Raw genomic sequence first — 22,347 nt, 5'->3', positions numbered from 1 at the left:
TTACAGATCCATCTATAGCCCGTTAGAAATCTGGCACTGTAGGATATGGTTACAACCGGCCGTTATTTAAGAAGGTGGTCTTCTGAATTAGTGCTTCTATTTCACCATGTACATTTTCAGCTTCCTGCTGTTTAATATTAAGTGGAAATTCCAAACGTTACGATGTTTCACTCACGGTAATTTATTCAGGAGACACTTAGAGTAAAATGATGATTTGAACATTTTCCGCAAAAGGGTCAAGCGAAATTGAGAAGAGCATGGTAGCTCTTGACTGTCAATGTAATGGTTCGGATGAAAGTACATAACCTAGCTCTTAAATTCATTCTTTCTCTCCTCGATTGTGAAAGCCTTTGCTGAACGTAAAACTTTGACACTTTACAGATTGTTTTCTTTTCTCAACGTTTTTTAACTTTTAACCTTCCTCCCAAACAAGAATTGCCAACTTGGTAAATTTTTGATCACGGCTAAAGGATGAAGAAACACGGCTATACCCATCACATTGAGGAACTTTTCGTTCTTGGATCTGAGATAGTTTTCCTCAAGGCTAATCAAACTCTTAGAATGGCACGATATCACCCGCCTAGAACGGGGGTTAGCAGAATAGAATATGGAGCTGGACACCTGTACAACACGTCACTCTCAGGAACTAATCTCATTGAACCGTAAATACAGAACTAATATTGGGAAGCATATACTGATAACAATCTTAAAGTTTTGTAATGAATAAGTTTGGGTCTGAGTATGCTGGAATGCACCAAAAAGCAATGAAATGACCCGGAATAGCTAGTTACCCATGGCCAACTGGAGAGAACAATTCTACTATGATAACCTTTCTCTTCAGGTAGAGGTTGGCCCTGAATCTTGCTGAGTCTTTCTGTTCACTGGGACTTCTGGTTCACAATGTGACAGTCCTTACTCTCGACCGTATCCCACGTGTTCTTACCACCCCTGATAATTTTGCCTAGTTATGAAACATACCATTGATGAAAGACAGAAGCAAGTCTTTTTAGTGTCACTCTGTTGGAAACTGTACATTGGATATGCTGTTACGAGTTCTGTTTCCAAATATATATATATACTAGTCTAGCCTAATCATTTATTTTCTACCTACCGTACCTGAATAGAACACGTGAATCTCGCTTAATTCCACATATAGATGCCCCTGGACTTTTGAATAATACTGTCATATTACACGTCTTTGGGTGTTACATACACAATTGGAAAGGTCGGGAGTTGGAACTAAGCTATGAAGTGTGTTTGCAGCCACAGTGACGTGTTATTTAATCGAAAGTTTGGCGGATATGTGACTCCTCTTGTATAAGCCAGCTAAGGCACAGACAAGCCATTTACCAAGGATGTGGTGCGGTCGATATAATACTGCAGCTCAAACTGTTTATGTTACTACAATGAAATTAGTCTATATGTAATTGAACGTATCTAAATACATAAAACTGTCGCTACGGCAGTTTCGAGTCGCTAGCGCTATCGTCAGTATAACCACATGACTGTCTCAAAATCTAATATCTTAGAATAAATCTTCAAATATTTGAAAGATTGATTCCATTCTCTTCGTTCATTATTGATCATAATTTCACGGACGGGCCTTCCATATCTGCGACCATAACCACTCCCTTTTTGATTTTTTTCGGTCTCTTGTCCCAAAGATTTTCCATCACATAAATAAACCAACACTACAACTATATGCACTTGTTGGCTAACGAATCAACAATGACGGACCGAAAGAATCCGATTTCCGCCCCAAGATCCAAAAAGTCCCTGCGAGCATCACTACTGAATATATCCCAGCTTACTAGTCATGAAAGTATGAATGGTATTCCCATGACATTGAATACTTTAGTGCTTGAGAAAGAGAGAGACTGTGATATGAGCGACGATACAATCGACTGGAAAAATCTATACTTGAAATCCAGACGCCAAAGTATAAAGATTCAATCTCAGCATCAACGAGAACGAGACAGACTTATCAAGGAGAAGTTAGCACTTCGTAGGGGTAACAAACTTCTTCAATCCGCATTAACCCAGTCCCGTTACAACGCCTCGAAGGTGTTGGCCGAGAGAAGTTTACTTGTAGATAAGATGTTAGGTAGTATAAAGCAGAAGTTGACTGAAGAGAAAAGATTGACCCATCTGCTCACCAATCGCTTGGATAATATAGAAATCCAGTGCAAGGAAATGTCAGCGCGAACATTGGCTGCTGATAAAGCCAAGGAACAAAGTGATAAATTTGCCAAATTAGCACGCGCTCAATTGAAACATTCGTGCGAACAATTGAGCGGAAAGGGTCATATCATTACCAATCTTAAGAAAGAAAAAGAGGAACTACAACGTACTCTTGATAACCGAAATGTTGAGCTTGTGGACCTAGATCACGTGCTTGAAGTTTACAGCGAAGTAGTCGAAGGTATTCTGAAGAGAAAAAGAGAATGGAGCAAATCACCTCATCGACGCGACAGTAAGATCATTGAAAAAGGCAACAAGGTTGCGCATGGAGGAACGTGAGTTAATCTCTTTCTTTCTCAATAAATTGAAGATCTACTTGCTAACATTTTAAAAGGTGTCTTGCAGATGCTTACCGGATCAAGTCCACTTGCGACAACGATTTGGAATGGTATGAGGAATATTACGGCACAACTCCCGATATTGTGTTGCAGTTTGAAAGCAGCGCGGCATTCAGAAGACTCGTCAATATGAGATACGAGGTCTATCGCTATAAACATAACGTTGGAAATATTGCTAATGTTTTTGAAGAGGACTTCCAAAAGCTGATGGAGAAAATTTTGGTCAAGGCTCGGGGAACTGAATCCATGCAAAGCATCCTTGTGGGAAATACGGATACAGAAACCAGACGCGTCTATTACGACCTTTGCATTATGTGGGAGGACGAAATGGCGCAAGAAATATCTGTCCCTTAATAGGGATAATAAAATTATCCGATAATGTTTATATTTGATGTACTCAACTTCATTCATATAATATATAGTATGTGCATATTTTGGTTTTCTTAGAATTGTAATGAAGACAAAGTTCATTTCATATGAATCTGTACAGGTCCTTGATTATCGAGTTTTCTTCTATTGGACAGATTATCCACTTAGTTGAAAGTAATTTCTTATGTGAATTACATGATAAGATTAGGTATGTGATTGAAATAAACATGAAACTAAGCGAATTTAGCAAGCGTATAATGTAATTCTCACATTCTTGTAATCTATCGGTCACATTACTCCAACTACCCTGCCTAGAAGGCCCAGAGAGTGAATACAAACGGTAACAGACCTGACAAGTCGAAGAGTCAAGAGGCAGATCACCAGGATAAGTATTTCACCGCATATATATCAGGTGACCGCAGTATAATATTAAGATGCGCGAGTGGCTGGGTTCTAGTCATGCATATCGAGAGTCCCAATACTTCAATTCTAGATGACTTGAATATGATCGTTATATTTTTTAACAATATTGTCTACACATCAAGTCCCTTGAGCAGACTCTGGTCCACTTTGTCATCCAGCTGGCTCAACTTGAACGACATAGTCCAGGTCTTATGTGTTGCAGTACTTGTATGTGTTTCCTGAAACTAATTAGATTCCTATTCTTCCTACAAGTCTGTATCGATGCTTGGCAGACAGTATCTCGAGTGAATCAGAACACACTTTTGAATTAGCAGTAGTGAAACTTGTAATTTTCGCTTGACTTGGTAGTACAAAAGTGATCACCCCAGTCCTTTAGAAAACATATAAACAAAATATCCATGACACACTCTCCATATATTTCGATGTTTGACTACAAATTAGAAATTACAGTCGCAAATTTACAATAGTCAACCAAGTATTACAGTTTCTTACTTTAAACTCTACATAGTCTAAAATGCCGCCTATAGACGCTCCGATAAGCACCCAGCTCACGTCTCGCAACGACGTCCCGAACCCACCCGTTGAACAGCCCCAAATCTCAGAGATCGATAAACTAAAACAAGCTAATCTTAAATTGAAAACGGAAAACAGATGGCTTCGAGTGGCAATCAGGGAGTTGGGTATAGCCAATGATATAGCTGGAGCTGAGAAAAGGTTGACCAAGATCAGGATCGGCATATTTGAGAAAATCGACGCCGAATCAAACATAGTCTACAACGACGCTCAGGATAAAGCGAGAGAGGCTTGGGTACCTCTCATTCGTGATATCGTTCAAAAGAGACAAACTTTCGATACAACACGCTTATGGAAAGATCGAGAGGTAGCCTCCACCCCCTACGAAGAGTTTTATGAGAAAAGCTAATAGCCTTTTTAGGAATATGAATCTGCGATTGCATCATGGCAAATGAATCACACCAGACGAGACGACCTTGAGGTAATCATTTGCTACAAAGTGCTCGGAGATCAATTTTCGAAGCTCGATATACGATCAGAAGCTTTAGCAAAAGCAGTGAATGACATCACTTCTGAGAATTCTCAGCTTTCGGCCGAGAACACGAAGCTAAAGCGTCACAGCATCGAGCAAGAAAAAAAGTTGAAGGTGCAAGCTAGTGTTCTTTCAAGCTTACAGGAACGAGAAAAGAACCAAGTGATCTCGATTGTTGGGATGAAAAGTAAGCATGAAAGAGAGATGAAGGAACAAGGTGAAGTTATCGCAAGCTTGAAAGAAAAGGAGAAATTATCAGTGGCCGAGTTAACTAGTGACTATGCGGCAAAGGCGAAGGAACAAAAATCTGTTATCGCCAATCTCGAACAGAGAACCAAGACCTTGGAAGCTACAGTCAAAAAGACCCATAAGAAGTTGGCAGAACAGAGCATCATTATTGCCAACCTTGAAGAGAAAGAAAAATCTGCGGCAGCCCAGAAGAAGACAGAATATGAGCAGCAGCTAAAGGAACAAGAAAGCATAATCGCCAAGCTCCAACAAGAAAAGTTAGCTTCAACTGCTGAGATGCAGAGAGTAGGTCGTGAACTAGCTGCGCATCGTGAAGTTTCTGTCAGCATCTTGAACCGAAAGAGAGAGCTGACAAAGCCACATGAGATTCGGGATGACCATGTTATTGAGACAGGAAATATCTCAGCACATGGTGGAACGTAAGTGAAATTTGTGCTAATGGCTAATGGTCTCACTTGCTAATATTCATGTAGTTGTCTAGCCGACGTTTTTCGAATCAAATCCAATCCTGATATCAATGAGCAAGCATGGTTCCAAGAGACATATGGTGTATCTATAGACACGGTGGAGAGATATGGAGAAAGTGCAGCGTTTGTGAAGCTTATAAATATGCGTTATGAATTGTACAGGTGCGGCGCAGAAAACCGGGCTGTTGACACAGAATTTGAAGAGGGATTTCAGAAACTACTCGCTGGAAGTCTGGAGAAATATTCAAAAGTAACGCCAGAGTCAATTGATAGGTTTTTGTTAGAAAGTAAGAGCGGAAGAGAAATGTTCCAGAAGCTATGTAGTATCTGGGATATTGCAAGAGTTTGCCAAAGAAAGCAGTTCCGAGAGAGCAGAGATCCGTAAGTACCCTGATATTTATACATGCAATATTTTACTAATTCATTGAAGGAAAAAGAAATCCATCTTTGGAGGAAGCTTCAAAAGCGTGAAATCTAATGCTTCGGTTTGGACAACAGAGACTCAGAAGAGAAGCAAACTCGACCAAATCGAGGAATATGGCAAAGATTTCCTCTCCTCTGCGAAAGATGCTTTGCCCTGGACTAAGCATTAAGATCAAACGCTAGGCACAAACGGAGATCTTAATAATGCAGACTGAATTCGCGAACTATTAGTTTTACATTTCTGTGGTGTATCTGTTCTGTTACTAGCATAATGACCATTTTCAGAGGGGCCATATCACAATGCATCTACACATTTCTGTCTCTACCACTTTGTTTATCAGTCAAATCAAATACTTCAACTACCTACCTTTGAATTCAAATTCGCTCATCAATAATATAATCCGAGTGAAGTGACGTCACGAAGAGACATATATGCTTAATCTGGTATCTTCTCTATATAGTATAATCTTTACGAAGGGACTAGGTAGTACTTGGAGGTCTGTCACTTCTATCAATTAACTTTTGGATCAATAATACTGCTGTAATAACATTAATAGATAAATCGTCAATTGATGAAAAACCAATACATGCTAGTTGGTACTTGAGCACGAAAGAGAAACAACTATCGATCAAATAATATGTGAGATTGGATTTTCCAAGTCCGTCTTGTCTGTGAGAATGTTTACTAAGGTTTGGGGCTGTATATTTCAACATTTTGCCTAAGTAGATTTCTCTGATGTCGTAGTTGTTTGCTAAGACTTGCATACAGCCTGAGCTAAAAATGGGGTTTGCACATGATGATCATTGAGTTCCCAACAATGCTCCAATCAACCTCAAGACATAATCTCAAGACATAATCTTTAGGTAAAAGACTCGTTAGAGAGTTCAGATGATATTGCTCGGATCCTCATTTGATTTATCGTTAAGTGTAGCTTTGTGACCATAACTTCTTTTTGTTTCACTTGGGATTAATCTCTCAAAACATATATCCACTGTATTAGATTGGTGAATAATGAAGATTAATAATTAATTAGCTTGGATTAACTTAGTATACTGATATCAAAGCAAGATTTTCAAAAAGTAGAAGAAAGATCGAATGTATATAATGACAATTTTGGTATATTCCTACAAGCACAACTCTAGATCTATTTTAATTATATACGAGCCGTTGTTCAATCTCTCAAGAGTCTGCAGTATGACTTGAAATGGCTAGTGTCTATCTCTTATAGATTGATATCATAGGACATCATAGTTGATATTTGAATATGTCAATTTTCCCATATCTACAGTACACACTTTATGTGAATAAACATCGCTTATCAGAATTAGTGTGGACAAAAAGACTAGGCACATTCTCGGTTAACAGGAGCTGTATCGAGATCATCAACTGCAGTAGGGGCACATCATTTAGGAGACGCTTTCTCTGGAATATCAATCAACTTCTCAACAACATCTTTTGATAATCTGATCTTCTATTATTTTCGACATCATCAAAAACTCAGAAACCATCTTCATTCCATAGATTTTTTTGACAAACTCAAAATGGGCAAACGAAACAACAAGAATGGCAGTCAGAAAATGGCTGGCAATGCTACCAATAACGACACCGAATTAGCTTGCACCCAGAAGACACCTGTCAAGGAGACAACTTCAGGGAGCACAACTGCTAATGAGACACCTGTCATGGATAATCCAATGGAATTGATCCAGAAACTACAAACTTGTTTCCAGAGTCAAGAAACGGATTCGAATGCATTGCGAAGTAAAATACAACGTCTAGAGGACAACCTCAAGGATACACAGGGTACACTCATAAATACACGTGAACAATCACAAGCCGACGTTTCTGGATTAAACCTTATCATCAAAAATCTCGAGTCAACTTCAGAGAGCCTACGAGAAGAATTACAGAACAAAACTCAAGCTTATGCAGAGCTTGAGGAAGAATATGGAGATGACGTCTTGAATTATGAGGGTGGGATCAAGGCATCGAAGATAGAGAAGGAGAAGCTACAAGCAACAGTGAAGGAGCTCAAGTCTGTCATACAAGCTGGATGTATCACCACAGAAGTATTGAAACGAGATTTTGACAAGGAACGATTGACCCATCGAAGCGAGGTGGATAGCCTAAAAGCAACGATACTCGAACTGCAGCAAAACAACATGTCTAAAGATATTGAAGCAAAACCGGAGCCTTCAAACGTCGACAAATGTATTTCAAGTGCTCCTACAGACAAAGTGGATACCGATTGTGAGAACTGTGTATTACAATCAGCTCAAATAAAAGATATGAACGTAGATCTAGCCGTTCAATCTCGGTCACCGACTCGAAGCGATATTGGCATTTTACAGGGACTTCGCGTGAACAAAGTTAGCGACATAAGGGTATTCGTGACGGTTTTAACTCCAATGCAGCTTAAAAGGAAACAAGATTGGGAAAATTCTCTGCTCGAGATGGCGGAAGGCAGGTTATCATGTCAAAACAACGGTCTATTGGTGAGTCTTCCAATGTATGAGAAGAACATAATGGCATGAATACTGATGTCGCTCTATAGGACTACGGAGCTCTTGTCAAAAAGTGGCAGGCTTCATATTCATACCTGGAAAACCTTGAAATCTCGCAAGTTCTTTACTGCGAGTCTCAGTTTCGAATTGAATTTATTCGGGAGAAGGACGAAGATATCATAAGTCTCAGAAATCAGTTATCAATGCAGAGAATAGAAACGATGAATTGCCAGGAAAAGTTAATAGCATCTCATGGCAAGGTAATAAATGGTATGAAAGAAGCAGCGAATATCAAGGGCACAGAAGAAAACATTAAGCAAAACAAGCTTAAAGAAGCCCACCAGAAAGCTATTGACTCCCTTAATGTGAGTCACAAAGCTCAAATCACGAAACTCGAGGCCGATCTCCAAGCTCTGAATACAAGTTGCGAAACTCGAATCATGGAACTCGAGAAGGAACATCTTCCGTATCGTGATCTTGCTGAACGTATTCTGGCTCGCGAGTTTGAATGGTGCAAACATCCTAGAGCACGTAACGAGGAGATTATAGATCAGGGAAATCTTGCTGCACATGGGGGAAAGTAAGTTTGCATCTTTTATTCTAGCACCATCCATATGAGAATGTCGGCTAATGATCCTGCGTACGTAGCTGTCGTGCTGTATTGAGAAGGACAGAACTAAATCCAAACGATGGAGACAACGAATGGTTTAGGCTCTGGTACGGTATTAGCATTGAAGCCTTCGCCGAGAACAAGGACTCCCCAAGAATAAAAAAGCTTCTTGACATGCGATATGAAATGAAGAAGTTCAAGGCTGTTCAGCTTTCCGATACAGCTTTTGAGCGGAATTTTCAAGAAATCATGAGGGCGGTCGAAGGAATGGAAGAGTGCCAACTGCCTACGTCCTCTAAAAGTCATGGTGATGGAGATGAGAATGTAGATTCTACCTCGGATCCTATCTTCTTGTCAATGTGTTCTGAATACGATGAAGCTGCAGAATACGAGAAGAGGCGCCGAAAATCGGATTGGTAAGTCAGAAGTTCATTATCTTCACACACTTAATGCTAATTACCTGTAGGAAACTCGGACATAACGGTCAGGTCGTGGGGCATTCGATTGTTGACCGAACAAGTTATTAGAATGAAAGAACCAAACATAATTACAAATAGAATGAAGCTCACAGTCTTTATTATGAATTTTTTTTAAGTGCAAACTACGAAAACAGCTGGCGTATTCTACTTGCGATAGAGGCTTTGAAGGCGAAGAAATTCCAAACTCAACGATAGAAAAAGTTTTGGGCACTCCCAAGCCCCCGGCCATTCAATATGACAGATTGAGACGTCATCTTCCCTGGTTTATAAGTATAAATTCCGTAGGATTCGCGAAGCAATGCGGAAATATCAGAAGAGAGGCGTAGTTGTAAAAGAAAGTTTGGACCGTCAAATGAACCTCTGAAAGCGGGCGATATATCACAGAGATGAAGAAATTGCTTATCCGCAGGAAGCTTAAGTGGTAGATGAAATTTTGCAATGTTCCTGCAGCGAATATGACAGATAGCAAGTCAAAATTTGTAATCCTACAATCATGATTTTTACACCTACTATGCATGTATGAACAGAAGCAGAGTGACCACTCAGTCATCCAGAATACCAACTATGGATCCAACAGATTATTGAATAGAATGCTTCAGGTTTGAACCTTGGAGATGGACAGGAAAACCCAGACATTCATTCGGTTCAGAGAACAATTTTTACTATTGATAATGACAATGACAATTCTCAACAGATGACAGGGACAGAGTTGAAGTTAAGAGGGGTTCAAAAGCATCAAGGAAACTAACGAAGCTTCATAAATCACAAAACCGTAGGACACGATAGTCACTAATGTATTTATACAGTGTAGACTTTTCTTGAAGAATGATTTGTGTGTTGAAGTCTTACAAGGCTGAGTGAGAGGTCAATTCATACCCAAGTTGGTAGTTTGAGCTAATAAGGAAAGAACAAACAACGTCTATCATCTTAGTCATTCATACTCATCTAGATACTTTGTTGAAGATAGCATTTTCCTATGCAGCAATTCATCTGAGCATTACTTGCTAGTATCCTTCTGTCAGTGCCAATAAGTTATCTGTCCGTTGTTGCCTTCTTATTACCTTCCTTTATCAACAGACTTGTGACTTCAAGATAACTGTGTGTTCCTCTCAAACCTCTTAGCCCTCAATATTGCAAGTATTGCAGAATATAAACATAGCAGGATTACAACATCGAGTATGAAAGTAATATTATGGCGGCTTGAGTGTATTCGCGTCTGATACTCTTCGAAGTCATCAGAATGTTTCTGGATAGCTTCTACATTGGAAACTACATTATCCGATATTGCTGTCCGGACTACAATCTCAAGTTTACTTACAAAGAAAACAGCTCAGCTAGAGATAATTTGATCAATTCACTCAAATTCACTTTTGGCCCAATCATCTCAATAGACTCTTCACCCTTCCCACGTTATCAATTCACTTTTTTTTTGGAGGCGCGTCAAATTCAATACGTGAGTTCCTCCAACTTCACGATACCCAAGTCGCGTCACATCTGCCGTTTTGCTGCATCAAGTCTCTGACATACATCTTCAGCAAATTTGATCCAAGCAACGACACGTCCGCCTTCATCTATCCTCAGTATGAATCCTCCTGGTCAGTTACCTATTGGACCTTGTATAGGTTGCAGCACAGTGACAGATCGACTCGTCGCATCGGATAGAATCTTCCACATTATCCACAAACAAAAGTTGCGCGACAAAGACCAAAAGTTGCGCGAAACCGAAAGCAAAGTCCGCGAGTTAGAAGCCCAAGTCGAAACCCTGACGAAAGAGGCAAACCTCATGAAACCACTCCTCAAAATTGGCGCCCAGATACGAACTCACAAAGTGTCGACGGAAAAGATGAAGATGGATTCAACGCTACAGATCAGGATCGCAGGGTCTGGGGAGGAACTACTCAATATTGGCAACGCCATCGCAGACGCGCTTTTATACCAAGATATTGCTGGGAAGTATAAGCGGACGGACGTGGAAGTTTATAAACGCATGTACGCTGGGTTTCATCCCGATTTCGTCCTAGCCAGCAAGCACTGCACTCGCTTTCTCGACATACTTAGTTGGCGTCGTACTATGGCTTTCTTTTATGAGCAGCCGTATTATGAGAAGGATAAGTTTCAACACACGGTCTTTGCGCGCCAGAGCCTGAAGATGAAGGACAAGCTGAGAAGATGGTCTGGAGAGGAGTTTGAAAGATATTTCAGAACCGATGAGGATGGAGAAAGCGCATACCAAGACATGAAAGACGAATACGAGCTCGAACTGGAAAAATATCGCGATTTTGTTAGGAGAGATGGAAAGAAAGGTCTCGGAGGGTTTGTCGCGAAGCTTTGGTCAAAATGAGGAGGTAATCTGGGGAACTTGCTGGGGCTTGAGGGACATGGACTTGGACATCGAGCTAGAAGAAAGCCATTTGAGACGAAAACTGTATCAAATCATTGGGTAATGAGTAGCATGGCACTGGAGCTTGAGGAAAGTTTTTGTATGTTCTCGAACGAAAATGAAAGCTTTGTCGCCTTCTTGTCATGTAGTATGTCAACTGACTGACAAACAAGAATCTGTTGACTCTAGATATGAGATTGTGGTGGCCATATCTCTGGGCAATATTGACCTCATCGCTTGGTCAGAGGCTAGAAGGAAAATCAATATCTACCACCACTTCTGGGCAATTACTTGGCCTTCTCACATGACATTCTTCTTAGTGTGTTCTAGCTCGTGAGATAACCGATTAGAATGGTGATTTGGAAACTCTAACTTTCTTCTCAAGAACAAAGCGTCAATGCGTACCGTGTTGTTGATATCTATCGAAAGGTAATTGTTCGAGATCATTTGCTATCCCTCAATTGATGCATGCCAATTCTCTCCTAACAAGCCTAATGATGTTTGGGGAAGCAACGAATCCATAATTTCGCCGAAATTTTTAAACTATCTCCAGCCAAGCAAGTAAGTAAAGCTCTTGGCCCTGGCGAGTCCGGGCCAAGGTATTCTTTGACAGAGAGCCTCATGCGTGGCACCGGTATCGCCGTGGGGAACGTGGAGGCCAATTAAATCGCACGAAGCGGTAGAGGCCAACCCGATGCGCAGATTCTCGATCTACTCAAACTTTCTGAAATTCGTTCATTTGAAATTTAAATGCCATGTTCATGGTGATGATGGTGAAAAAAGTGGAAACAGACTTTGCGCCAAGCGGCTAAAGTGACGCGGGGCACCACGGGGTGCGGGGGAAATTCGCTGAAATGCAAGACTTGGCCAATAGCACAGCCTCAAATATGGATATAATTTTCCTACTACAAGGGTGCTCGAGGGACTTATGGTAGTTACTCCAGACATGGGGGTGTATTGACGCTGATCCCTTGGTGTTTGCGGTGCGGCGAGTCCCTCTAGATTCTAGAGACATATACTACCCACTTTTAGGTTAGCGACCCAATCACAACAATAGGTACCGGGGAAACCCCCTTTCATGTATTCATTTTGCGTGAGGATAGGAAATGTCTTGGATTTGTAACTGAAATTGGTGTAGTCAGGTATAATAGCACACGCCATCTATGTAAGGATACTTCCTGGAAACTCTTAATCAGCTAGCGCAGGCAAGAAGTGCGGGTTGTGTGTGACTAGAAGGGCCAAGGAGCATTTCACCGAAAATTTCAATGTTGGGGATATTGTGGGCATTGGGGACATCTTAAAATGGTGATAAATAGGAAAGAGAATATCCTCTTTTTTCGAAGACCAGACAGTTCGACAAGTCTCATCTGACTGATACTTCTTGCTCTCTTCTCTTTCATTATTCAATCTTTCTTTCCACATCCAAATTCATATACCATCACTTTTATCAATTCTCCCACGCAATCCTCAACCCAACTCGTGACGTCATCATGTTCGGAAAGAAAACAGAACCCGAAGTTCAAGACGTCTTAGAACAGCGTCGCCCTTCCAATGCCGAAGTAATGGGCAACCGATCGGTTGGTAATACTGGCTTGACTGGCGCCGCAGCCTTAACTGTCAGACAATCTATCTACCCCATCACCCTTGTCACAATTCTATTCTTCCTCTGGGGTTTCGCCTACGGACTCCTCGATGTCCTGAATGCAAAGTTCCAGACCGCACTCAACATTACTGCTGCCAAGGCCGGAGGCTTGCAAGGAGCATACTTCGGTGCTTACTTCATCGGTCCTCTAACATACTCCGGATGGATTGTACGAAGATTCGGGTACAGATGGACATTCATTGTCGGTCTCTGCATTTACGGTGTAGGAGCGTTGATGTTCTGGCCCTCCGCAGTCTACAGATCCTTCCCCGGTTTCTGTGGAAGTTTGTTCATTGTCGGTTCTGGACTCAGTACTCTTGAGACCTCTGCCAATCCATTCATCGCTACTTGCGGACCTCCTCGTCTTTCGGAATTCCGTCTTGAACTCTCTCAAGCGTTCCAGGCTGTCGGTTCAGTTGTCGCCCCTCTCTTGGCTTCCAGAGTCTTCTTCAAAGAAGGTGAAGGTGAAGATTTGTCAAAAGTTCAATGGACCTATCTCGGTATCGCTGCTTTCGTCTTCCTTCTCGCTGTTGTATTCTTCTTCAGCAAACTTCCAGAAATCACAGATGCAGATATGGCACTCCAAAGCGAACAATCCGCCGGTCTTACTGGATTCGAAGAGAAACCCATGCGCAGACAATACAAGCTCTTCTTCGGTGTTGCAGCTCAATTCTGTTATGTCGGTGCTCAAGTGGGTGTTGCAGCCAACTTTATCAAGTATGCTGAGGAGAGCGCTTCACTTTCTTCCGCAGTTGCTACCGATAGATTTGCTATTGCTCAAGGTCTTTTTGCAATTGGTAGATTTGCCGCCGCTGGTATGATGATGATTGTCAAGCCCCGTTATGTGCTCATGATATTCATGACTGCCATTATGGTTTTCATTTCGATTGCTATTGGTGTGAAGGGTGAGGCTGGTGTTGCTATGTTATCTATTGTTCTGTAAGTTCCCTCGTTTTCTCCCCTTATAAATTCAGCGACTAATTTAATCAGTTTCTTCGAATCTTGCATCTTCCCCACAATTTTCACCCTCGCGATTCGCGGTCTTGGTCGCCACACTAAGAGAGGTTCTTCTTGGATTGTCGCCGCCGTCTCAGGTGGTGCTCTCTTCCCCGCTCTCACTGGTCTTCTTGCCGATAAGAAGGGCTATCATATTGCCATGACCGTTCCATTGATCGGTTTCTTCGTCGCTTTCGCATTCCCAATCTACCTCAACACTGTATGCGCAAAGGAACTTGATGGATTCAGTGCCACCAAGATCGGATATGAAGGAGCAGATTTATCGGCTGAGAAGAGAGAAGACAGTATGGTTTGGGAGGAGAAGGGTACAACTGGTGCCGACGCTCATCATTTGGAAGTTGAGGATTCTGAGAGCAGGAGGAGACATAATGCTTTGTAAATGGAATGAGAAATGAATAATGGAATTTTAGAAGCATCACTGGATGGTACTAGGAATAGAGGATAGAAAGTTTAGACGGCTTGAGTATTATTAGTCACAATTAGAGAAATTTACTTTTGTACACTAGTTTCGATTCTAGTGAGAACTCGGGCAGTAATAAATCAAAAAGTTAAGACAAAAAAACGAACCTCTATCCTTTGAATGTGATCAAACTCTTATATACTTATCGGGTAAAGACGCGCTTGTCTTCACATGAATGAGTACGCAAAAGAAATCGAAGAAGATATCATTAAATCACCCCGTCTGACTACCTATCCAATCAACTAGTAATAACGTATATACCATATGGCAAGCTAGATTCTAAAAGTATAAAACAAGAGCATCCTATTTCTTCTCCCTCATATCAATATCACCACTCAATCTTCTTACCAAGCCACCTATGTAAGTACCTCGCTATTACCCCTCTGCTTCGCTTCCTCAATTTATCCACCTCCCCTCGGAGTGCACTATGCAGACTTGCAGGATTACTAATCTCGGTAGTGTATTACCCAAGCGAATACGCCACACCTACATCATACTGCTATTGTCAACAGTCATTCTCACTAGCAACTTTCTCGAACGACAATCGCTCACTATGAGCAAAATGTAAGCTACAATGACTCTCAACAACCAGGGCAGAATTCGCTTGCTCTCCCTTCAGTATATGTCTTACTTTCGTTCTCCTACGAATTTAATCGCTCCAAGTTTTGAGATATTTTAAAAAGCAAACTCCAATTTTTAATCTGCAGGATCCTCGCAGATATAGAGACACGATGTTTTCTCTCACACTTTAAGATTCAACGGGGCTCCCTACCAAATAATGGTATCGGCATGTGCAATTTTTCTCCACGACGGCTCCGATCTTGCCGGCAAAAAATAATCCGTCATCCTATCCCATCTCACTTATCTCGCCAAATACTACAAACCATCTCATTTTGTCGTCTTTCGTTTCCTATGAATTTTAAAAGTGATTATCATTGTGAAAACAATATTGCATTCCATTAGTTCAGCATGAATCTCATACAAAACCAAGCGAATCCTTTCCATCATCTCGCTAAAGAGTGGAATACAAACAGAACAAAACTCCCTAGTAATCTCCAGAACTTATCAGCGAGCCACAACTTCCAAGAAGCGCAGAAGAAAGCTTGATCTACATCCTTATAAGCATGGCATAAATCATTATAGCGCTCGATACAGGCCACGAAACTCCACTACTTCTCCGGGAAACCCTCTGCATTACTGCTCAAATAAGAAGTTGGACTGTGTAATATAGACATATGAAGTAGAATTGAGGGATTGCTGGCTATTGACTGGAACATCAGTATAACTAAACGCAAATATCATCAAATCCGTCTCTGTCGTTTGATGCAATGACGCTGGACTACAAACCATACCTATGTCAAGACAAACCAAACTCTTGGCATCAAGATTTGGCATCAAAATCTAACCACGGTCTCCATAGTTTGCATGTAAAAACGCGCAAATAAAAAACTCAATGCGATACAAATACTATTCTATTTCTTCCCTGATTATATCATGAGAAGTATCGGACGGAAATTCTATCTAATTCTCATACATGCATACGCAATCGCTGACTGCCAAAATTCCAACTCCTCTTGTACACCAAAGAACGCCATTCTTGCCCTATCCTGCCTTTTGAATAAATTTTTGTTCACCGTAATGAGACCGGATTCAGCTTCCGCTTGGCCCACCATGAGGACCTTTACCGCCATCAAGAAGTAACTTTGGTTTGATGAATCCTTCGTCTAACTGTTTGAACCATGCTGCATGATCTTCGGCCGTTCCATGCAACAATTGACTGATTGCACCTGATGCAGTAATATGCGGTGCTTCAGGACGACTTGTACTGCCTGAAGTTGGGTAAGGTGCTCCCATATCACCGCTATCCTGAGGTGGCGATGGTCTCCTCTTCGGTGGTCGATTGGCCGGTGGTGGAAGATCGGATGAATCGCTATCAAAGCCTTCATCGCTCGTGCTGCCGGTCCTGCCAAGAAGATCCTGTTCACTCTCGTTCTCCTTTCTCCCATTTGCATTAGAACCCTTCCGATTCATGCTTGCTGGTCTAGCATTTGGACTAGCATTGCCACTTGCATAGCTTCCACGCTCTGCTTCTCTACGATGTCCTGGCCTAGCAAGACCATCCAGCTGCATCGCTCCATTGCTTCGTCGTGGATCGTTTCCAATTCCCGATCCGGAATGTTTGTAATAATTTCCGCCCGAAATAGCTTCAATATCGAATTCATCATCACTATCGATTTCCTCGACCACTCCAGTACGAATGCCAAGAATTTCCAACATACGTGCTGTTGTACCACCAAAAATAATGACAGTAAGCACTACAACCACAAGTACAGTTGCCTTTAACGCCCATGAATTCTCGCCAGTCATTCCGGCTGCCAAGGCGACACCTACAGCCCCGCGCAATCCAGCCCAAAACAGCATTGCTTGATAATTGTAGGGTAATTCATCTGCAACCTCCTGCCCTCTTTTCTTTGCGCGATATCTGAGGAACCAATTAATGAGTCTCGAGAGAGGAAATACAGCGGCATATCGTGCTACACAGATACCAATGACGGTAACTATAATAAAGAGCGGTTTAAACTGTAAGTTCTTCTCAGTGAACAAAGATAATCCGAGATAGATGAAGATGAAATTCTCCGATAATTGCGCAAGTACTTGGAACAAGTATTTGGTAGTAAGTTGCGTGCGACGAGACATGTTATAATATGCATAATGCTTCAAAGTGATTCCACAGAATAGGAGTGTGACGATTCCTACTTCATATCAGTATCGTACTTCGGATGAGGGAGTTGTTGGAATACAAACCAGACATATGAAGACCATTAGAGAAGAAGTAGCTGGCATACGCAATCAACACAATCAGACAGCTTTCAATCTTCGGAAATCTCCTGACGTATGTGTACTTCAATCCCAAGGCTGTAGCAATTCCTATGATGATTCCAATAATCAAGCTTCCGAAGAACACTGCCAAGAAAATGCCTATACCTTCGAATAAACTGAGGAGACCCAAAGTTCCTGCATTACCGCCTTCTTTATATCTTTGCGCTGTCTCGAACAAGACAATTGCGATAGCATCGTTCAAGATCGATTCTCCGAAAATTACTGTATAAAGCTTCGGGTCGACTTTATAGGTGTTGAAAATCGCTAGAATTGTAACAGGATCGGTGGCAGAAAGTGTTGCTCCAACAGATATAGCATCAACGAATGTCATACTGACCCCGTCGAGGGGAATTCTCGTGTACAGCCATAATACCAGTCCTAGCACAATTGCCGATATAAAAGTCCCGGCGAACGCAAATGTAAGAATAGTTCCAATGTTGCGAAAGAAATTCGCTTGGTGTAATTCGTACCCGGAAGCCAGAATAATCGGCGGCAGAAGAAGATTGAAGAATATCTGATCATCGAAGCTCACAAGACTTTGTATAGAATTTCCAGCGCTGACTCGAAGTATTAAGCCAATGGTCATACCTAACTAGTTAATACATATCCTATGAACAGCCCGATCCACATAACTTACCAGCAAAGATCGAAATGGACGTTTCATGAACAGCTTCAACCTTCTTGATTTGAAGCAAATAACTTGTGAAGAGGGCCACAATGAGTAGCATAATTAAGATGAAGAGAGCCCATGATGAGAATATTTCCTTCTGTGATGAATCGGGTGCTATGAAAATGGGATCAGTTGTCATTCGGGGGAATTCCTTCAGATGTTGGAAAGACTATGGCATACCGTCGGGATCTTCTTCCTCGGATTGTCTTTCTATTAAACCATACTCATTAGCTGACGCACAAACAGACCCGATTGACAGAATCGCAAACTTACTCAGAAGCTCAAAGACCGAGCCGGCGATCGCCGCAGACATGATGGAGTAGTATCTAGATAGCTGTTGCGATATCGCGAACTTTATCGAAGTAATGTGGTAGAATTGCGAAAGACTGTACAGTCGCTCAGAGACGAGCAGCGAATAGTGAGAGAACGACGCATGTATATCTCTTAGTTTGAAAGTGGAGAGGAGTGTTCTAGACGCACGAAGTAATAAGTCTGAAGTTTGTGGGTTCCGTGGTGGTGATAGTTGGTGGAGTAGGGAAAGGTAGGTACTAGGTAGTAGGTAGATTATCAAAGATTCGGTTCCGTGTTACTTGGATCAAGCTACCTGATATTACATATTACATTATTATTAACAACACGCAGTATCTCTCTGGCCAGGTTGTCATTTTTATTATTACACTTCACTTACGACAAAGCATCCAAATTTGCGAATGGTGCAGAATAAAATAAAAATGTTTTATTACTTATATAACAAGTGTACTGTTCACAAAGGAAGACACAATTCATTGTATCTTTCTATACTGAAATACCAGGAGTCTGATGTTTGCTCCTGTTCAATCTTCACATTGTACCATGTTCAACTCCGGATCCCCTCGTACTGGGCAAATACACTTTGTAGTATTCCTCTCTCACACTCACTCTCACTCTCGCACTCATAGATAGTGGGGGCGGTTACATATGAAATTGATATAAAATTGCCATGTCGCGTTTGTTTCTCATTGCGTATGCCATGAGCTATGGCCCATCGTCTGTCTACCTGATACTTCGTATGATTTGTCCATCTCCACGAATCCACTCGCATTTCCTCTGTACATCGTACATATAACGTCTGAGAGGCTCCGAATTCTACGAAAGTTTCCCGTCTCTTCTCTTGATTGGTTGATTACGCACATTACAGCCTTACTTCGAGTGGTGAGGCTGAGATATCTGATCGAGTTACATAATCATCTCACCTAATCATCAACCTTCACGTCACATCACATCAGTTGACAAGGGACCTGGAATCATTACATACCTTCCTACCGTTCATGGTAGAGTTTCGCAGCCTCGTTCTAGAAAATACAATTCGTTCAACTCATCTCCGCAATCTCCAATTATCCTAACATGTCAAGTTGTGCTACATCGTATTGACCACGCACATGTACAGATCTCGAATTTTCCGATGCACCTCATACCTATTTGATTTTGCGCACTGATCCACCAGACCATCCCAGCAGACGAAGCTGATCCGCGTGCACAGCAGCCCACTCCAGCCTCGTGATGCCCAGAATCCATAGGAACCAACTCATGTCTGAGACCCCTTGTTGTCATTGCGCCTTGCATCTTCATTGACAACCTTGTCGGTTCATACTATAACAGACCGCAAACTCCAAACAAATTCTAAAAGCAAACGACAATCCCAGCGATTCCGCGGACTTGCGGTCAAACTCAAAAAGGGATTTTGAGAGTTCTTGAACGGAATCCTCGACTTGGGTCTCGTACTCATTTCCTACAACAAAGAATATGGCAGAAAGTGACACACGTAATGTTCGAGAGGAGGGAAATGATGAAATGCAGAGTGCCGAATCGAAAATGGATCAAGATACTCGAATGGAGGACCACAAACCTGCAAACGAACAGTCACCGCTTTTGTCCGCATCCGAACCGGAAGAGGAGGAAGAAGGTCTCATTAACGGCAGCAACATATTAGATCCTGACCATGATACTTTCTCGGAAACAAAGGGGATATGGTACATGATACTTTTGACCCTTAGCATAGGCGGTTTACAAGTGGCTTGGGGAGTAGAATTATCCAATGGAACTCCATATCTTTTATCACTCGGTCTGAGCAAGTCATTAATGGCTTTGGTTTGGATCGCAGGACCGATGTCAGGGGCTTTGGTTCAACCATATATTGGTATACTAAGTGATAGATGTCGATCACCATGGGGTAAAAGACGACCGTTTATGGCCATAGGTACTGTCGCTACAGTCCTGTCGTTAGTTTTCCTAGCCTGGGTAAGAGAGATAGTTGGTGGATTTCTAGGATTATTCGGTGCGGATAAAGAATCTCAAGGCGTCAAAGTTTCAATCATCGTTGTCGCTGTTCTCTTAGTTTACATATTAGATTTTGCTATAGCTACAGGTTTGTGCCAATGTACTAATACTAGAGAACTTACTGACCATGTTTAGTGCAAGCTGCCATCAGAGCTTATATTCTTGATTGTGCCCCTAGTCACCAACAAGGTATTTGTTGCTAGGAATACCCACATGATATTTTCTAAAAACAACTAACTCCCATCTTCAGAAACTGCGAACTCATTCGCTAGCCGCGTTATAGGTATTGGTAACATTGTTGCTTACCTCGCCGGTTATATTGACCTACCAAAGTATCTATGGTTTTTTGGAAATACCCAATTCAAGATACTTTCTCTAATGGCTTGTGTGGCTCTTACTACCACTGTCACCATAAGCAGTGTTACCATCAAAGAACGTGATCCAAGTAACGAGCCAATTCCACCTGAAGCAAAATCAGGACTTATCCCATTCTTTAAACAAGTCTTCACCTCTATCAGACGCCTGCCTCCTCTAACTCGCCAAGTTTGTGAAGTTGAGTTCTTTGCTTGGATTGGCTTTTTCCCTCAACTCTTTTATTCGAGCTCCTATGTCGGTGACATTTATGTTCAGCCATATCTAAGAGAAAATCCGGACATGACTCCAGCAGAAATCGATAAGCTCTACGAGCAAGCTACTCGTGTTGGGACTTTCGCTCTTTTGATGTACGCTATTACATCGCTGACTGTTAATGTCGTCTTACCATTCTTCATTACTCCGTCCTATGATGCGCCTTCGTCAGCAGCATCGATATACTCTCATAAGAGTTACACAACACGTTTCTCACGATTTATGGATAATCTCGCGATTCCTGGCCTGACCCTTCGTCGTGCATGGCTCATAAGCCATCTCCTTTTTGCGGCATGCATGTTTTCAACTCTCATCGTACGATCTATTACAGCAGCCACTGTTTTAATAGCATTAGTCGGTGTGTCGTGGGCTATGACGTTATGGGCACCATTTGCTATTATCAGCGCTGAAGTCAGTAAGCGTGATGCCGTACGTAGAGCACGCCAGCAATCGGTAATTGGCGAGGATGATTTAGATGAAGATCAAGCTGGTAAGTTGTTCTTCAGTTGTCATTCCATACGTATTTCTTCTTGTTGTCAGTTGCTAACAATGTGTTTAGGCACCATCCTCGGTATTCACAACATGTCCGTTGCAGCTCCCCAAATTCTCGCTACGCTGGGCAGCAGTATTATTTTTAAATTCATGCAAAAGCCCCGTGGGATACCGGGAGACAGAAGTTTTGCGGTGGTTATGGCTGCGGGTGGTATCAGTACTTTATTCGCTGCATATCTGACTAGTAGGATCAAAGATGAGATTGAAGTTCCCGGAGACGATAATAGGAACAGGGAAAGAGGAGAAAGCAGTAGAACAGGATTTAGTAGGAGAAGTACGGAGACTCCGCTGATCTTGAGTAGTGGATAAAGTGAGATAGTGAGAAATTTCGGAGTGGGTGCGAGAGAGATTTTGTGTGTCAAATTAAGAAAATAGCTCACTGGCGGGTTCTAGGAGTTGAAGTGTTCTGCTAGTTAGAAACAATACGGATTTAGGGGACGGTGGATGTGGGATTTAAAGCGATTCTATGAAATGGAAACGATTAAATGAAACTGATGGATGGGGTTGTTCCTTTTTTTGTATTCCATATACCAAGCATTTGGGATGTATGTATTTTATACCTACTGAGTTTTATTGTAAAGTATTTCATTGCGTTTCATCGTTTAGCAATTACGTTACAGCGCTTTTAGTTCTGGGAGTTTCTCAAATGCGCTG

The 22,347-nt window shown here is 41.8% G+C and overlaps 7 protein-coding genes across 7 annotated transcripts; 6 read left to right on the top strand and 1 right to left on the bottom strand.

Moving 5' to 3' along the window:
• Positions 1–1,728: 1,728 nt before the first annotated feature.
• Bfra_005228 (uncharacterized protein) lies at positions 1,729–2,933 on the top strand (the record flags this gene model as incomplete). The annotated part of the gene is made up of 2 exons (XM_037335615.1): positions 1,729–2,516; positions 2,576–2,933. 2 exons carry the CDS (start codon positions 1,729–1,731, stop codon positions 2,931–2,933), a joined length of 1,146 nt encoding a protein of 381 aa, XP_037192710.1.
• A 952-nt stretch (positions 2,934–3,885) lies between these two features.
• Positions 3,886–5,725, top strand: Bfra_005227 (uncharacterized protein; the record flags this gene model as incomplete). The annotated part of the gene is made up of 4 exons (XM_037335614.1): positions 3,886–4,251; positions 4,306–5,084; positions 5,139–5,513; positions 5,563–5,725. 4 exons carry the CDS (start codon positions 3,886–3,888, stop codon positions 5,723–5,725), a joined length of 1,683 nt encoding a protein of 560 aa, XP_037192709.1.
• Positions 5,726–7,097: 1,372 nt separating this feature from the next.
• Bfra_005226 (uncharacterized protein) lies at positions 7,098–9,475 on the top strand (the record flags this gene model as incomplete). The annotated part of the gene is made up of 5 exons (XM_037335613.1): positions 7,098–8,051; positions 8,111–8,640; positions 8,709–9,086; positions 9,137–9,189; positions 9,345–9,475. The coding sequence occupies 5 exons, from the start codon at positions 7,098–7,100 to the stop codon at positions 9,473–9,475; spliced, it is 2,046 nt and encodes a 681-aa protein (XP_037192708.1).
• A 1,256-nt stretch (positions 9,476–10,731) lies between these two features.
• On the top strand, positions 10,732–11,490 carry Bfra_005225 (uncharacterized protein; the record flags this gene model as incomplete). The annotated part of the gene is made up of 1 exon (XM_037335612.1): positions 10,732–11,490. The coding sequence occupies one exon, from the start codon at positions 10,732–10,734 to the stop codon at positions 11,488–11,490; it is 759 nt and encodes a 252-aa protein (XP_037192707.1).
• Positions 11,491–13,019: 1,529 nt separating this feature from the next.
• Bfra_005224 (putative glucose galactose transporter protein) lies at positions 13,020–14,567 on the top strand (the record flags this gene model as incomplete). Its single annotated transcript, XM_037335611.1, has 2 exons — positions 13,020–14,110; positions 14,162–14,567. 2 exons carry the CDS (start codon positions 13,020–13,022, stop codon positions 14,565–14,567), a joined length of 1,497 nt encoding a protein of 498 aa, XP_037192706.1.
• Positions 14,568–16,298: 1,731 nt separating this feature from the next.
• On the bottom strand, positions 16,299–18,511 carry Bfra_005223 (putative sodium hydrogen exchanger protein; the record flags this gene model as incomplete). The annotated part of the gene is made up of 5 exons (XM_037335610.1): positions 16,299–17,401; positions 17,454–18,116; positions 18,166–18,312; positions 18,379–18,408; positions 18,472–18,511. 5 exons carry the CDS (start codon positions 18,509–18,511, stop codon positions 16,299–16,301), a joined length of 1,983 nt encoding a protein of 660 aa, XP_037192705.1.
• A 1,469-nt stretch (positions 18,512–19,980) lies between these two features.
• On the top strand, positions 19,981–22,002 carry Bfra_005222 (putative general alpha-glucoside permease protein; the record flags this gene model as incomplete). Its single annotated transcript, XM_037335609.1, has 4 exons — positions 19,981–20,602; positions 20,650–20,703; positions 20,765–21,631; positions 21,701–22,002. 4 exons carry the CDS (start codon positions 19,981–19,983, stop codon positions 22,000–22,002), a joined length of 1,845 nt encoding a protein of 614 aa, XP_037192704.1.
• Positions 22,003–22,347: the final 345 nt, after the last annotated feature.

The sequence above is a fragment of the Botrytis fragariae genome, assembly GCF_013461495.1.
Source record: "Botrytis fragariae strain BVB16 chromosome Unknown tig00000054, whole genome shotgun sequence".
Taxonomy (NCBI): domain Eukaryota; kingdom Fungi; phylum Ascomycota; class Leotiomycetes; order Helotiales; family Sclerotiniaceae; genus Botrytis; species Botrytis fragariae.
Note: the sequence above shows the minus strand (reverse complement) of the source record. Positions and strands in the feature narration are given on the sequence as shown.